The sequence below is a fragment of the Sphaerodactylus townsendi genome, linkage group LG01, assembly GCF_021028975.2.
Source record: "Sphaerodactylus townsendi isolate TG3544 linkage group LG01, MPM_Stown_v2.3, whole genome shotgun sequence".
NCBI lineage: Eukaryota > Metazoa > Chordata > Lepidosauria > Squamata > Sphaerodactylidae > Sphaerodactylus > Sphaerodactylus townsendi.
The window spans coordinates 97,414,925-97,430,676 of record NC_059425.1 but is presented as its reverse complement, the minus strand read 5'-3'; the positions used below and the strand labels follow the sequence as shown (position 1 = coordinate 97,430,676).

The 15,752-nt window shown below is 40.0% G+C and overlaps 1 protein-coding gene across 7 annotated transcripts in view; it reads left to right on the top strand.

Moving 5' to 3' along the window:
- The window catches only part of TIAM2 (TIAM Rac1 associated GEF 2), a 199,703-nt gene that overhangs the window by 133,048 nt on the left and 50,903 nt on the right, over positions 1 to 15,752 (top strand). For 5 of the 7 annotated variants that reach the window (XM_048488283.1, XM_048488301.1, XM_048488292.1 and 2 more), the window contains one exon: positions 8,604 to 8,707. In XM_048488283.1, the coding sequence (XP_048344240.1) occupies positions 8,604 to 8,707 (104 nt within the window). Of the gene's footprint in view, positions 1 to 8,603; positions 8,708 to 11,745; positions 11,802 to 12,580; positions 12,715 to 15,752 lie in introns of those variants that run through there. The other 2 variants (XM_048488335.1, XM_048488312.1) reach the window with 2 other exon arrangements.

Below are 15,752 nucleotides of genomic sequence, written 5' to 3'. Positions count from 1 at the left end.
GTCTTCCAGAGGTTGTCCCCTGGAATAACGTAGTTTGCACGGCTTGCTCTATCACTGTCTCATGTTTATTCTGTCTTTCGTCCATGAAGCTCAGGATGGCATTATGATTTCCTCCTCTTCCCATTTTATCCTCATAACAGCCCTATGAAGTGGGTTAGAGTAAGAGAGTGATTAGATCAAGTTTACACTTGAAATTGATGGTTGGTTAGAAGGGTCTGAGCCTTGATCTTCCAAGGCCTGACCTGGTCTGATTCTTTTAACCAATTATACGCATACTGAAGAATGCTACATTTAAAATCTCTTTCAAAAATGAAGCATTCTAGCCATTGATTAAAGAAAAGTTAGAAACCACATTAATAAACTAGGGAATAGGAGTGCTAGCGAATAACATTTTGGTAGTGCCAGGGGAGGACACTAGACAGACCCCTGAGGGCCAAATTAAATAGGATAACCAATGAATGGATCTTCTGGGTTAAAAAAAAGTTAAGACAAGTCTTTGGAAGAACTGGTTTGAATTGCAGCCATTGTTGTGGGGAAGGGTTCTGTCAGTTTCCTGATATTCTATCTTGCACTATCTCTGACATACACCAGAGTCTGTTATTTGCCTGAAAGAAGAAAGTGTTTGGACACTGTAAGAATATTTGTAACAACACCAGAAAGATATGCACTGGGAAAGTATTGCAAGGGAAAAGTGATGCCGTGGAATCTGAAGGACAGGCTGTGGCTGTTTAAGCTTTTAAAAAAAGAAAACGTGCCGTATATATTTTGGCCCTTAATATCTTGTTCTGTCACTTCCTTTTTCTGTGTGTCTACTGAGCTTTTACTAACATCAATTAGGAGAACTACGGGTGACTAGAATGTGGCCAAAGGCTTTGCCTGAAGGAACAGAGACAGAAGAGCAAAAGTGATTTAGGAAAAGGAGGGAGTTGAAAGATGGAAGATTCAGGGGAAATTCAGCTAAGGGAGCACAAGTAATTGCTCCACTGGTGGCAAAGGAGTAAAAGAATGCTGCTTCTTTGACAAGAAGAGAGTTTTGTCTATGCCAGGCTTAACCTGAGATAATGTGAGACATCCAGGAAGAGACAACAAGGGGGATTCAAACAAATTAGAGAACTTGGATAGAACTGTAAATTTGAGCATGGTTCACATAAAGTCTACAGGATATGAGAATGATTGAGAGATCACAGAATACAGGATACAGAACAAAAAGAGTAAAGAACAGTCTCAGCATGTGTAGGAGAATCAAGAAAGGAAAGTCTCAGGGAGAAGGCTGACTTGACTAACATTAGTGATGGCGCTAGATTGGACAAAAAGTGTGATGCAATGTAAAAACAAAATAAATCTGGCCAGTAGGATGTCACCAGAGATCTTGACGAGGCAGGATTCAATGGGGTCTTTCTGAGATCAAGAGCTAATTTACACATCACTGGATCCAGATGGTGAAAACGCAAATGTTCTTAACTCAAAAATAAAACTGAAAAAAAAGAGTAGTTTGTCAATAACATCAGTCTCTGTGCTAGAAGACTGGAAAGTAGTGGACACTATTGATTTTAAAAAAGAAGGCACTCAGGATACTGTAGCCTTGTTTAGCACAATGTCTGGCCTAGGTAAATTGGTTGAAGGTGTTATTACAGCGGAATTGTTAAACAGGTAGAAGAAAAAGCTTTGTTGCAAAAGGAAGTCCTGCTTCACCATCCAGGTCTGTTGTTGACTCACAAGGTCTGTCATTAACTATTATTTATGATAGCCGAAAAGGGGGTCCTGGATGCTGAATAACAGTTGGTAGGTGAGGCCTGTTGTTTTTGACCTCTGCTTGGAGGCTTCTGTGTGACATCTCACAGACTTTTGCTGGAAACCGAATTCTGGACTAGATAGACCAGTGGCGGCTAACCTATGGCACGGGTGCCAGAAGTGGGCACGTGCAAACAGAGTCCCCCCCCCCCCCAAAAGCACACATCTAGCCTGGCCTGGGCCGCTGGGCTCGATTATTAGCTCGATTATTAGCTCGATTATTAGCATTAAACCTAAGACCTAGTTTTGGGGAAGGAGTGTAGGTAACCCTGTTAAGTGCTGTTAAATCCCACTGATAAAGCTCAATCCTTTACCTGGGAGTAAGCTCGGTTGCTGGCAATAGGGCTTGCTTCTGAGTAAACCCTCCTAGGGTTGTGCTTCACCCGTTGGAAGAGTTGCACAGTTGCTTCAAAGCAAAGCCACTGACTACCACCAAGTTTACTTCCAAGTAACGCACGCCTCGGAGCCAACCGTTTTTTCTAAACTAAAACCTCAGTATTCAGGTTAAATTGCCGTGTTGGCACTTTGTGATAAATAAGTGGATTTTGAGTTGCAACTTGGGCACTCGGTCTTGAAAAGGTTCACCATTGGTCTAACCCAGCAGGTCTATTTTTATGTTCTCTAGATGAATAATGTACACCGTACATCACTATAAAGAATAATGTCAATCTTTGTCAAGTAGTCAGGAATCTTTTACTATGCATCCAATACAGATATGTCATGAAATGGTAATTAAAGTATCTGTAGTGGCTATCTATATAAAATGGATAAAATATTTGCACACCCTCTCTTAGCCCAACCCACCTCATAAAGTTATTGTGTGTGGTAGAATGGGAATGTATGGTAGGGTGAGTGGGTGGGAATGAGATGATTTCATCCATGTGTCGGTGTGCTGGGAATATTTTTTTTCTCACTTCCAAACTTTGTGTTGCTCTATGAATAGGAGGACTAAGATGATAGGAGTATGTTGAGAGAAATGTCATTTTCTGAATGAGCTGGAGACTAGAATTTTTCTCAGGTGATTCTAAACTGTGCTTGAAGCTTTTACTTTTTGTTTTCACAGCTACCAATGTCTTTGCTTGCCACCATCTGTCAATGCAGGCATTTTTAAATACGGAACGCTTTGCTTATATAAGACAGTTGATAAAGCAAACCCTACCTTTCTGCTTGATAGGAAAAGGCATTATGTTATCTTGAAGATCACTTATAGTGGAAGGATTGGGTATTTTAAAAATCTGCTTCCATATCTTTGACTTAAAAAGTGTTCACTAGAACTTCTTTTCCATATTTTTCACTCCCCATATTGCATAGAACAGGGGTGGCCAAACTGCAGCTTATGAGCTGCATGCGGCTCTTTGCCCCATAATGGATAGCTCGTGGCCAGAGAGGCTGGTTGGTGAAGTGAGTCTCTTCTCCTGGCCTGTGTCTCGGTCTGCACATCCTTGTGCCTAGTTTTGCTGCTGTCCTTTACAAGGGGCAAGGGAGGCTGGAAAAGATGGCAAGAGTTTGGGCACAGGAGTTGGAGGCAGAAATGCCTAAGACCCTACAGCCCCTATAGCTCATACAACCTTGACAACATAGCCAGATTTTAAATGACCCACAGCAAAGATGAACACTCACAATATTTCTACCAGCAGTAATAGAAAGTAACTAGAATTAGCAATATCTGTTTTTATCCCTTTTGTTTTTATTTTTGGCAATCTCATTTAATGCTAATAAAAATGAATAAAAATACATACATTAATACTTATTATGCATATATGTTTCTTAACATTGATATAAAAATCTATAAAAATGATTTAAAAGTGTTTAATATTTTTATGTCTTGTTCATGTCTTCTGACTCTCAAACATCTGAAGTTTATTCTTTGTGGATCTTACATTAAGCAAGTTTGGCTACTTCTCGCATAGATAGGTGTCAACAAGTTTCTGTTCCATGAATTCAAAATATGTCCTCAAGTTTTCCTAATGCTGGGACCAAGAGAACAAACATACTTGCCCTGTCTGATTTAGGGTGGGCTGGGATGGTACCTGCTTAGCCCTCTGTCAATGCTTCTATTTCAGCAGGTATGACACAGGCAATATGTGACTGACCCAAATCAACAGAAGCCATCAGCTAAACTTGTCACCTTGTTACTGCAACTTCACATCTTTGAGTAAAAGTCTTACATTTGCAATTGTCATCACTGGCCTGCCCTCCCTGGGTGGTTGACAACCCTATAACCAGAGGTGGGATCCAACCAGTTTTCACCACTTCTCTAGAAGTGGTTACTAATTTTTTCTGAGTGCCGAGAAGGGGTTACTAAAGCAACCTCCCTGCCCAATAGGGACTGGAGGTGCGTGTGTGCAGCGGTGCCACTGTTTGAATCCCACCACCATCGGAACCTGTTATTAAAATTTTTGGATCCCACCACTGCCTATAACTAATATGTTTCCCTAAGAAAATAGGTGGGGCAAGCTAGCTCCATTCATGGTATTTGTGCAGTGGTCATTTCGCCTGAGGTTACTGGAAAGGAAGAGGAAGGGCTCCTGTTTAGGGTGCTTCATGAGCCAAGACTTATTATAGCCCTTTGAATAGACCAGGGGTAGGGAACCTGCGGCTCTCCAGATGTTCAGGAACTACAATTCCCATCAGCCTCTGTCAGCATGGCCAATTGGCCATGCTGGTAGGGGCTGATGGGAATTGTAGTTCCTGAACATCTGGAGAGCCGCAGGTTCCCTACCCCTGGAATAGACTATAGCTTGGCAGTAAAGATCAGGCACATTCCACCATTTCAAAAGTGTTTCCACGGCCTTGGTTACTCCTTCGTGTATATGTTTGATTTACAGTTATGTCATGATAAATACTATAATCCCCACAATACACGTAAGGGTGCCAAAGGCAGCCTCATCCATGTTATGAAGACTATATTAAAACATCAGCATGTACAGCCACAGTATTTCCTTGTCCCTGGAGGCCTTTTCATAGACATCAGGACTTACTTGGACAAACAGCCCTCCTGAGATTGTATAAAGGTATCAGTTAATTAATGAATCACTTGATTTGCCATAAATATTTGCTCCAACTTTATTTAGGAGCAGATAGTACTTGCTATTAAATTTCTTGAACAGCTTTCTTCTACAAAAATGACGGAGCAAAGGATTAATGCTAAGTTTCCAATTGAATTTGAATAGGTATTTCATCAAAATAACAGATCAAGAAAAATCATATTTTTATCTCTCTGGTGGAACTTCGTGGACCTTAGTAAAGTGGCTTGCTAAGGGAAAATTGTTACCATTCATTCAACATCTGTTTCCATTCAGAATGCAGGGCAGTTCTATTTGCTTCTCCCTTCAACTTTTTTTCCAGCAAATACTTAGAATTCTAAGACCACCGAGGCTTTCCACCTTCCGGAGGTTTGGCTCCATTCCTGAAACACTACAAACAAAGCTTTGGCATCCTCTTTCTCCAAACATCTGGAAGCTTGCCTGCTCTCTGATCAAACCCAGCAGAAGAATTCAGGAAACTCCTGATTTAATATCTTGAACTGGCCTTCATTCATAGAAACTACTATTGCTAGTTGTAGGGATATTTCTTATACATACTTTTCTTCCTTACTGCCCTCTCCCTTCAAAATGTGAAGCCATTTGAGAGGCAATTTTAGAAACCTTTTCTGTATTTTAGCTTTGGACTTGTTATGAGCATCTTTTGTCATGCTGTTGTATTTCATCATTTTAACTTTCTTCTGGGTTGTTTGTTTTTATGGTAAAACTCTGCAAGTGGAGACATTTACAAAAGAGGATGCTGATAGAAGTTTTGATGATCCTGGACTTAGTTGTCTTTTCACACTAGTGTGACTGAAATAATTACCATGTGTGCTGCTCAGTACAAGATCTGTCTGTTTCTGTTGATGCCATGTGTTTCTTTCCACTGTATGGTCCTGCACAATACTTTTTAAAAAACAAATTGAGTCCAGAGTTGGGTTGGCTTGGGAACATGGCACAAGAGGGAGACAAGATCTTCTTCTTTCCCATGCGGTGGTCCAAGCCACTCTGGGTCCCTAAAGGCTTTCAAAACAGTGTTCCCCACAGCTTCTCACTTCTTTGACAAATTTGAATGTGTTGTACTCTCATACTGTCTTATAAGAAAGATCTGTAGCTTCTCAAGGTTTCTTTCAAGGGAGCCATAACTTCCTTCTGGCTGTTCTGTGGAGTCTCTTTGGTTTTTTAAAAGGATCTAGGTAGAACTGGCCTTGATTATGTCACTAACTTGGTCTCCTATGTATGAAAGAAGAAGCTTGAGATCCATATGCCAGCTTTTATTATTTATTATTATTATTATTATTTATTGTATTTCTAAACCGCCCTCCCCCAAAGGGCTCAGGGCGGTGAACAAACAAATAGATAGAGCACAGTAAAACAAGTTATAGATAATAATTAAATATGGCTCTATACATTAAAATCAACCCCCAATTAAAATGCAGCATCTTAATATCAGAATTACCGATGGCGTCCTACTCATGGTCCCCTAAGAGAGGGGGGAGGAAGAGGGAGGGGGGAACGGCAGGGTCCACAGGTGTTAGAAAAAAGGGGAAGTATCAGCTGTCAAGCTTCTAAAAGGCCTGGTGGAACAAGCCTCCGTCTTGCAGGCCTTCTAAGGAATTCAGTAAGATCCTCGCAGGGCCTCACAGAGCTGGAGGTAGAGCGTTCCACCAGGCAGAGGCCAGAGCTGTAAAGGCTCTGGCCCGGGTGGAGGCCAGCCGCATCATTGAGGGGCCAGGGATCACCAGTAAATTTGCCTCTGCTGAACGCAGAGGCCGATTTGGGACATGTGGGGCAAGACGGTCCCGTAGGTACGAGGGTCCCAGGCCGCGCAACAATTTTAGTTAGACAGTTATAAATAACTGGACTCAGCCTGTTTGAATTTCATCCCTCTTCCTCTTCTCTGGCCATACTCCCCTGAGACCCTCAAATCTTTGTGAACAAGAATAGTACATGAATTAAGACCTGCAAAGGATGCTCTGAATTGCTCACAGGCATGACCTAGAAATCAGAACAAATTGCATATACAGCTCTCCCAGTTTGTAAGAGATTGGGTTCATCTAATTTTGCTGTGCCATCTGCTTTTATTTTTAGTTCTGCATTCCCCGCCCCCACTCCTATGTTACTTGTCAAAAGAATAGAAGGTAAAACACACTTCTTTCTTCTGGCTTGCAACAGAGGGAGCCTTTCCCACCTACCCTACTCTTGACATTTGATAACATTTGATGAGCAATAAGACGCTTGTTCAAATTGGTGATATTTCAGAATAGAACTGCTAAACTAAACACCCTAGCAAGCAGGTTCCCATTTCTCCTGTAATTTCCCCTTCATTTGTAGGGAGAAGGAGGAACTGATTAGGATGTAATTAAACCTTCATTAATTAAATTGGTTAAGGCAGCATGTAACGTTTCCATCTGTGTCTCTTCCTGTGAGATAGAAAGACTTGCTTCCTCCATGAGTGACAGATGCATTTATTTAGCTTTGTTCCCCATTTTGGTTTCCAAGTTCTTAATAATATTGGAAAATCTCTGAAGTCTATGCATGGCAATTTGCCGCATAAGTTTGCACATGCTCAAATAACTTTTGCCTGGGCATGCTTCTTGGACTATCTGGAGACTTGTATTTCCTTGTGTTTGATGAATCTTTGGACTCTCTAGCCCATCTATGCATGGTTTTCTCTGCTTTAACTGAATAATTAACGTAGGAACTGACTTAGGAAGTGTGCTTGCTTTGGATTCTAGTGGTTGTACTATCATCTTTTGAATGATGGTGAGTCATATCTGCTTGCCAGTGAACATAACATCATGGTAATAATGTAATTAAAGTGGTACCTTATCAAAACATTGGGGCCCACTGAACTGAATGCAGCAACTGGTTGTGGTGGGTTTTCCAGGCTGTGTGGCCGTGGTCTGAATACAGCAAATGGCTGAATCCCTGTATCTACACTAAAATTGCCTATTCTCTACAATTCACTACAATTGCCTATTCTCATGGGTGTTTGTTTTAGTTCCTCCATGCCTTTTGTTTGCTGACTGTTGAAGTGAGTGAGATACTGAGTATGGATTCACTGCAGTTCAACCATCTATGTTGTTTCCTAGAGAGGAAGTTCATTTGAAGGCAGAGAACTCTAATACTTTGAAGTGATCTTTAGTTGTTATAATCCTGGAGGTACAACTAATAACAAACTGAAATGAAGCCATGGAAAACTTAACCAAATAAACTAAATTAAGTGGTTGTACCAATTATAACTCATCATTGTGGGGAAAAACACAAATCTGGTTTAGTAACCTGTAGCCTGATAACATGCAGATTAGGAGTTTATTTATGAAGATAATCTGGAAACTTCAGCTGGGCCAAGTTGCATTTAACTTCGATTCTAAATGGGTTCACTGTCCCCTTTGGGGAGGGGCGGGAGGGTCCAGGTGAATAAGTAAAAGGGGTAGGGTTTTTTATGTTTTTGTTCCTCAAAGAGAGATGTTTGATATATGCAATAATTTTGATTGGTTGTTGCTTTTCAGTGGCACAAACTGTGCTGTAATGTTGACAGATGATCGTACAGTAGGAATCAAGAAAGCAAAGGTTTTTCCCTAGTGAATAAAATATAAACATTACCTCCCAGAAAGTGTTTTAGATCAACTATCTTTAGATCAACTATCTTAATTAAAAAACACACACAGCAAATCTTCAATACAGTCCTGAATTTTCCCCCCACTAAAAAAAAACATTTATGAAAGTGGTAAAATGCATCTTTCTACTTCTGATCATAAATTCTCTTTCCCATTTTACATGCAGATTTCAGCAATGTACCTGATGTTGCCGCAAATCTAAGAAGGAGCAGTACAGATAGCATTCTGGATCAGGTTCCGCAAAAGGAGAAACTGGAGTTACCTTTCAGGGTAAGAGGACCTGTTGTGTATTACAGGAGAGTAATCAAACAGAAACTATAAGATTTGCACTTTTTGTCATTTGAGTAAGGAACAGCTTATTTAAATAACTCCTCTGTCTTTAATATGTAGTATCTTTTGGATTGCTGTACCTGTGGTGCCAGATATTGGGTAAATCTAGCAGAGGAGATCAAATGTGTTTTAATATGTCATGGTAAAGATGAGTGAAGCCTGGCCATGATGACAATGATTGTTAGTAAGGTACTGGAGACACTTGGAGCCTGCATTCTCTGCCTTGTAGAACACCCGAGAAAACCTGTCTGCTACAGAAATGGTTGAACAACTGGATTATAGTTACAACAGTGTTTTGAAATAAGGACTTTTCATATAAAGCGGTTTTGACGGTTTTGGGGAGAGGGGAATCTAGATGCTGAGTTCTTGACTATTCTGTGGCTTTGTCATGTGAAGCTGATCTCAACCTTTGGCAATGCCGGTGGCTTGGTTTTCTCCTGGTACCATCTGAGCAAGCTTCCATTTGCTTCCAGCTCCATCCAGTAATTGTACTGAGAATGGCATCTGAGTCAAGCCTCTGCTCATACTGCTAAGGAAGGCCAATCTTCCACCACCACATCCTAAATGTTAGAAGATGCTGACTTTCATTTCCTCACTACCTTTTCTTCTCTCATTTCAAACAGAGACCTCTTGTCTCCTCACTACCCCTTCTGGAGACAGCATTATCAAAAAGACCTGCTGATTTCTGTTCATGTGCCTCTTCTGCTACAAAGTTAATTCCTTTTTTTGTCAGTAAATGGCCAAATTTTGGCATTTAAGGTATTTTTCTTTGACATACCAAATTCAGTGCATGACAATAATGGGCCCAGTGTGCTTGCCATAACTTGAAGCAGTTGGAAGTCATCATGGGATGGCATTCTTGTCACCTGATGGTCATGAGTATAACCTGATCATGAGTATAGTCTCTGAATAGTAGCAGCAGAACTTGTCGCTGGATTGCATTCAAGTGGAGCTCCATTAACCACTTTGAAAATTCTTATGTCTGTGGTAGAAGTTTTCTTTTATTCCTATCCCTCTAATGAGAGGTTCAGTTAGCTATGAAACTAGAATCCTTGTTCATGCAGTGAGACTGGCCATTCAGCACAGTAGGATAGGCAATATAAACTGTTTAAAGTCCTCCATGAAACGAGTCTAAACTTCATTGCATAAACGGAGGAGGTTATTTTTATGATGAGCAACTGAACTTTGCTTTCATAATACTCAAGCAGTTTGCTGAGCAGAATGCTTGAGAGGTGATCCAAAGAATTTCAAGAGATGAGTGGAAATTACTGTGTGAGAGAAAATATACTTGGAGTCTAATAGGTCATACTGTGTATCTAACATCAAATCTGTAACTTCAATTGTACTTTGCTGCATTCTGAAATTTAGCCAAACTTATTAGGGACAGAAGTTTTTCTCCTCAAACTTTAGTGAGGCCCTTTATGGGTTTCCATAGCTTAGTGTATGATCAAGGACAATATTTTAGCAGGGAAAGAACATACAAATGTTTTGTAGGGGATGTTTAGATGCCATCCCAAATGAATCCTTGCCTAGAATTGTTTGTTCTACGCACATATTTCTGTTAGCTGTGGATCGTGAGCTGGATTTGCCATTTTTGTACCCCTATGAAATCACTCAGTTGGTTTGATCAGATTTTCATATTTGAATTTAACTGCTTCTAAACACACACAGAGAGAAAGAGAGTGGTTGGATCAAGTGGTCTATCAGCAGAAGGCAGTTGCAGATCTTTCCCATGTACCTTTCTCCTGTGCAGTCCTTTCCAACTCCTGGGAAAGCTGATTCCTTGGACCATGGGACTCATATGGACGAATAGTTATGCAAGTTGGGAGGCTGTAGTGGGAAGGGGGTGAAATCCTTTCTATTTCTACTGATGGAGGTAAAGGAGGGTGATTTTACCTCCTTCCAAATGCAGTCTCCTGAGCCACATGACAATCCAGTTCAATCCAGTTCAATCCAGTTCAGTCCAGACAAGACTGAGATGCTTATTGGTTAATGGACATGCACAATCAGCCTGTCCTGGAGGGGAGAATTCGCTCTGAAGGAACATGATTGTAACTTGGAGGTTATGTCAGATCCCTGGGGTGCTACGATCCAGTTTACAAAGTGATCCATGCAATCCATCACGTCCAGGGTTAGGGATTTACTTGCAATTAATATCTCTACATGGGGCTACCTTTGAAAATGGTTCAATAACTTCTGTCAGTCCAAAATATCAGGAAATGGTTACAGGGATTGCATTTCCTGGGCTGAAAGATCTGTGCTAGTTACTCTTTTACTCAGGCTTTTAATTAGCAATTTTCTCTTATCCGATTTTTAATGGTCTTCTGTTTTATAGATCACTTTTATGCTGTTTATGTCCAAATGTTTGTTTTTATGGTGTTTTTACACTTTCATGTTTTAATTGTAAGCCACTTCAATCAGGTCTCTGAAGAGGTGGCATAGAAACATACTGAATAAATACATCATCTAGTTCCTTCGTTGGTTTCTGCTTTAATGACTAGTAGGGCTCTAACCAGTGGTGGGATTCAGCAGGTTTGCACCACTTTGGCAGAACCAGTTGTTAAAATGGTGCTTGTAAACAACCTGTTGTTAAATTATTTGAATCCCACCACTGGGTGTAACTATCTGATATTCCTTTTTTTTTAAAGGATGCATTACATTCTGCTTTCAAACCAACTGACTTCCTTAAGCCTGTGTTTACTCTTTCCATTTTATCTTTTGCCACTTGCATCTGGACATGTTCTCTTGGAATGCTCTTTTGACAGGGAAGCTGAAATCCATTCTTCACCCTTGTCCCTAATCTCCTTGTTCAAAATAACTAAAATAAAGTGGAAAGAATTCCATTGTGTGTGCTGTCTCTCTTTTGTGAAAAGAAAACAATCAATACGCAATTTGATGACTGAGGAAAACGATTGCTTATCAACAGAATTTCTGCTCCCTTTGTCCTCTATTCTGGAACTCTTGAAATAGCAGCATGTTTAGTGGATTGGCTACACACCAAAATAATTCATTTACAGCGTAGCTGGGGCAAAGAGTAAGTCAATTTTTGTCCTTTAAATTTATGTTCTGCAGGTACTAATTTAACAATTCACTGGAAAGGCACAGATAGGTGTTGTATCTTTATGCTTTCCTCCTCAAAATCATGTATGTGTCTGTTGTCAGGCTTGCCACCTTTGCTCATAATTTGTTGAAATTATTTTGCACAGCACTTTTGTGGTGGCTGGTGTTACTGATGTTTTAAATAGTTAATTCAGGATGCAATTTTTTAATGCAGCGGGAAATGAAAAGAGTTTAGTCAGATTCTTCCTGACTTGGATGAACTGCTAGCTGTAACACGTCTTTGACAGCCCTACAATTTCTGCAAATGGCTTATAATCGATTGCTATTTTTTAGTTGGAGGGTGCCTATTACTGTCAGAGCAATTTGTACGACCCTGTCTGTCTCTAGTAGATGGGTATGGGGGTGTGAATGTGCATGACAGAAAAGTTAAAAAGTAGTCTCTGTATAGTCTTGTGAGTGAAGAAGAAAGAATAAAATGACTCTTTTCTTAGCCTTGTTTTACAACTTTGCTTTGTGAACTGCTTTAAGACTTACACGAAAACATATTGTTGAGGATGCTTGATGTCCACCCCCAGCTTTGTATTTCGGCATAGTTTCACTGGATGCAGTTTTGCAAAAGTACAGTGGAAGAAGCATCTTGGCATTATGTAATGTTGTACGATGTGGGGCTGAGAGAGGGAGACTACATATGTAAAACCATGATGCATAGGAGACAGCGCATGACGCTGGGAGGCTTTCAATGCAGGCTAGAAGAACAATCAGTTTGGGGATTATTTGGTGAGAACACAAATTGGCAGCAGTGCTCAGTTTCTAGCAGATAACAGCTTTAGCTTCTAAACGCTTGGCTTGGAGAGAGCAGAAACTCTGAATCTCTTTTCGTAACATATGTAAGTAAAGAAATGGAACTACTAATGTATCTGAGCTGTGCATGTAAATTAGTTTCTTTTTCTCTGTGTGTCAGTGTATATGAGTGTATAATACAAAAATATGTGCCTGAGTTTCTTTCTTTCTTTCTTTCTTTCTTTCTTTCTTTCTTTCTTTCTTTCTTTCTTTCTTTCTTTCTTTCTTTCTTTCTTTCTTTCTTTCTTTCTTTCTTTCTTTCTTTCTTTCTTTCTTTCTTGCTTTCTTTCTTTCTTGCTTTCTTGCTTGCTTGCTTGCTTGCTTGCTTGCTTGCTTGCTTGCTTGCTTGCTGTTGTATAGTCTTCAAAGTATTCCTATCCTAAAGTTAAGCAGATATCTGATTTTCAATCGGAAGGTGTGCACTCATGGGAATGTGTATGGAGTACTTTGCTCTTACATGTAGTGCACCTATCTAAGCAGACTAGCCATCCACTCTGGTTTTGCCGACTAGGTGGTGGCTGAATGCTTGAGTGGAAGCCTCTGCAACTGAAATTGAATTAAGATAAAAAAGAACCCTGAAAGGCTGGTTAATGATTGAAAATGGACCTCCCCCCTTTCTACAGATATCCAAATAGATGTTAAAATCTGTCCACTCCTGATAATCCAGAAGCTTATTTTCCTTAGACTTCCCTCCTCTTCGGCTACGCCTCAACTTAAAAAAAGAGAAGAGAAAGACAATTGTATGGCGTTTCCCCCTTTGGAATTGCAGTGTTGAGTTTATTAGGTTATTAATTGTATATCATCATTACACATGCTTATTCAATAATATGTCAAACTGTGTTAAATACTGTTTCATGTTCATGGTGTGCAGCCCTTGGACATTGTTGCATTGAAAATATGTAGGAGTACCAATAAAAGATCAGAAGTCCTTGAAATACCCAGGAATGCATCATAATTGCAGATTGAATTGAATGTATTGGGTTGATACATATTGGATGACTTTTGCATACTCTGCATTTGGATAAATACTGGTATATACTAGTTATAGTCAAGGTCCATATGTTTGCAATGTACAGGTAAGTTTATTAGTTCTTTGTTTAGCTAGTTTTTGTTGGGTTTTTCTAGATAGGTTGTTGAAAATAATTTTACACTCCATTTCTATGCTTGTTTGGAAGCAAGTCCCAGTAAAGTCCATGGAATTTACTCCCAATTATGTGCACAGATGTGCAACCTGAAAAAATGTTTGTGTTAAATATTCCTTAAGGATACAAGAATAGAACTAATAATGTGATTTATTGTAATCTTACGCAGTTCCTTGAAATACTATATAAATTGCCATTTTAAAAGACAACTACATAATGTTATAATTGAGAAGTTTGTATGCTGAAACTTTCTTATATGATCATTGTAATATTCTTTGCATATGAAATGTGTGCTTTTGCAACTCTGATCTGAATTGCATCCTTCCCTTCCTCCTATGTCAACTGTATTCTCCAGGACTTGGGTAGATATACATTCTGTCTTGTGGGCAAAGAACTGATGAACTAAAAAGAAGTCCAGTGACACTGTAAAAACTAATAATATTTATTCTAGCACAAGTTTTAGTGAGTAAGATCTCACTTCACTAATACTTCCAAGCTCCTTGGGAATTGTTGTGAGACTGTTTCTGCAGCTGTGTGGAGAATGGAGTTTTCATGGGCATACATTTCACATTTTTAGATCTTATAATATGCTTCATACTATAATTTGCATTCATTGAAGCTATGTTCAGGTATTCCATGAAATCACATGAAAGGGGTGTGTTTTATCAAGGAAAGTGTTTTACTGCATTTACAAGTAGCTGGCTAATATTTGTGTTAGCACCTGAACATGCTTATTTGGAGGATTCAAAAAGAGCAAATGTAATGTCTATTTCTTTTATTTTTAAAGAAAGAAATTGACCAACCAGTAAATTAGTGGAGGTGGAGGAAAGTGCTGTCAAGCCACAGCCTCTGTAAGGTGACTCCCACAGACTTTTCAAGGCAAGAAACGTTTAGAGGTGGTTTGCCATTGCCTGTCTCTGCACTGGTGATCTCTCATCTAAAATACTAAAAAGGGCTGACCCTGCTTTAGTTATTAAATCAGGCTAACCTGGGACTATCCAAGTCAGGGTCATTAGTAGAAAGTGTAATTAAAACTAGAATTGTAAAGGGCATTGGCAAGACAACTTCATTAAGTGAATTCAAATGGCTTCTGCAAAAGATTGCCACTATCTCTATGACTGCCTCTCCCTATATAGCCCTAAGTGCTCCACTTGTCCAGTCTCTTAGTGGTCCTTGGCCCTAAAACCACCCTCTTGTCCTCAGCCAGGGTCAGGTCTGAGCCCTGCCCGCAACCTGGTGGAAATCTCTATCTAGTGAGACCTGGACCCTGCAGGACTTAGTTCAATTCCACAAGGCCTGCAAGACTGAGATGTTCTGCTAGGTGTATGGTTGAAGACAGTGATCGCAATAAATTCTAACTGGGCCTCCTTCCCTTTTCTCCTTCTGGCGGTTGGTCCCTCCTGTTACGGCTACTGGAATTGAGCATCCTCCCCAGATGCCATCTTCATATTAGGGACAAACTGTAAAAAGTATTTATTGGTAGGTGATTTTAATTGTATGAATATGATGTTAAATTGTATTATGCATTTATGTATAATGTAAACCGCCCACAGCCTGGTTAGTTAGCTAATTATACCTACCTACCTACCTACCTACCTACCTACCTACCTACCTACCTACCTACCTACCTACCTACCTACCTACCTACCTACCTACCTACCTACCTACCTACCTACCTACCTACCTACCTACCTACTTACTTACTTACTTTAAGCTTATACGCTGCCCTCCCCTGAGGGGCTCAGGGCGGCAAACAACTTAAAAATATACTAACAATACAAAATTTAAACAGCATTAAAAACCATAACAACTAATAAAACTATAAATATAAAACTATAAAAAGGAACTACCTCAGACATCTGACAGATGGTGATAAAAACCACACCTTTCTCCCCCCACCCCTGTCTGAGCCCACCGGAGGCCCAGATGGAATAGGATTACAC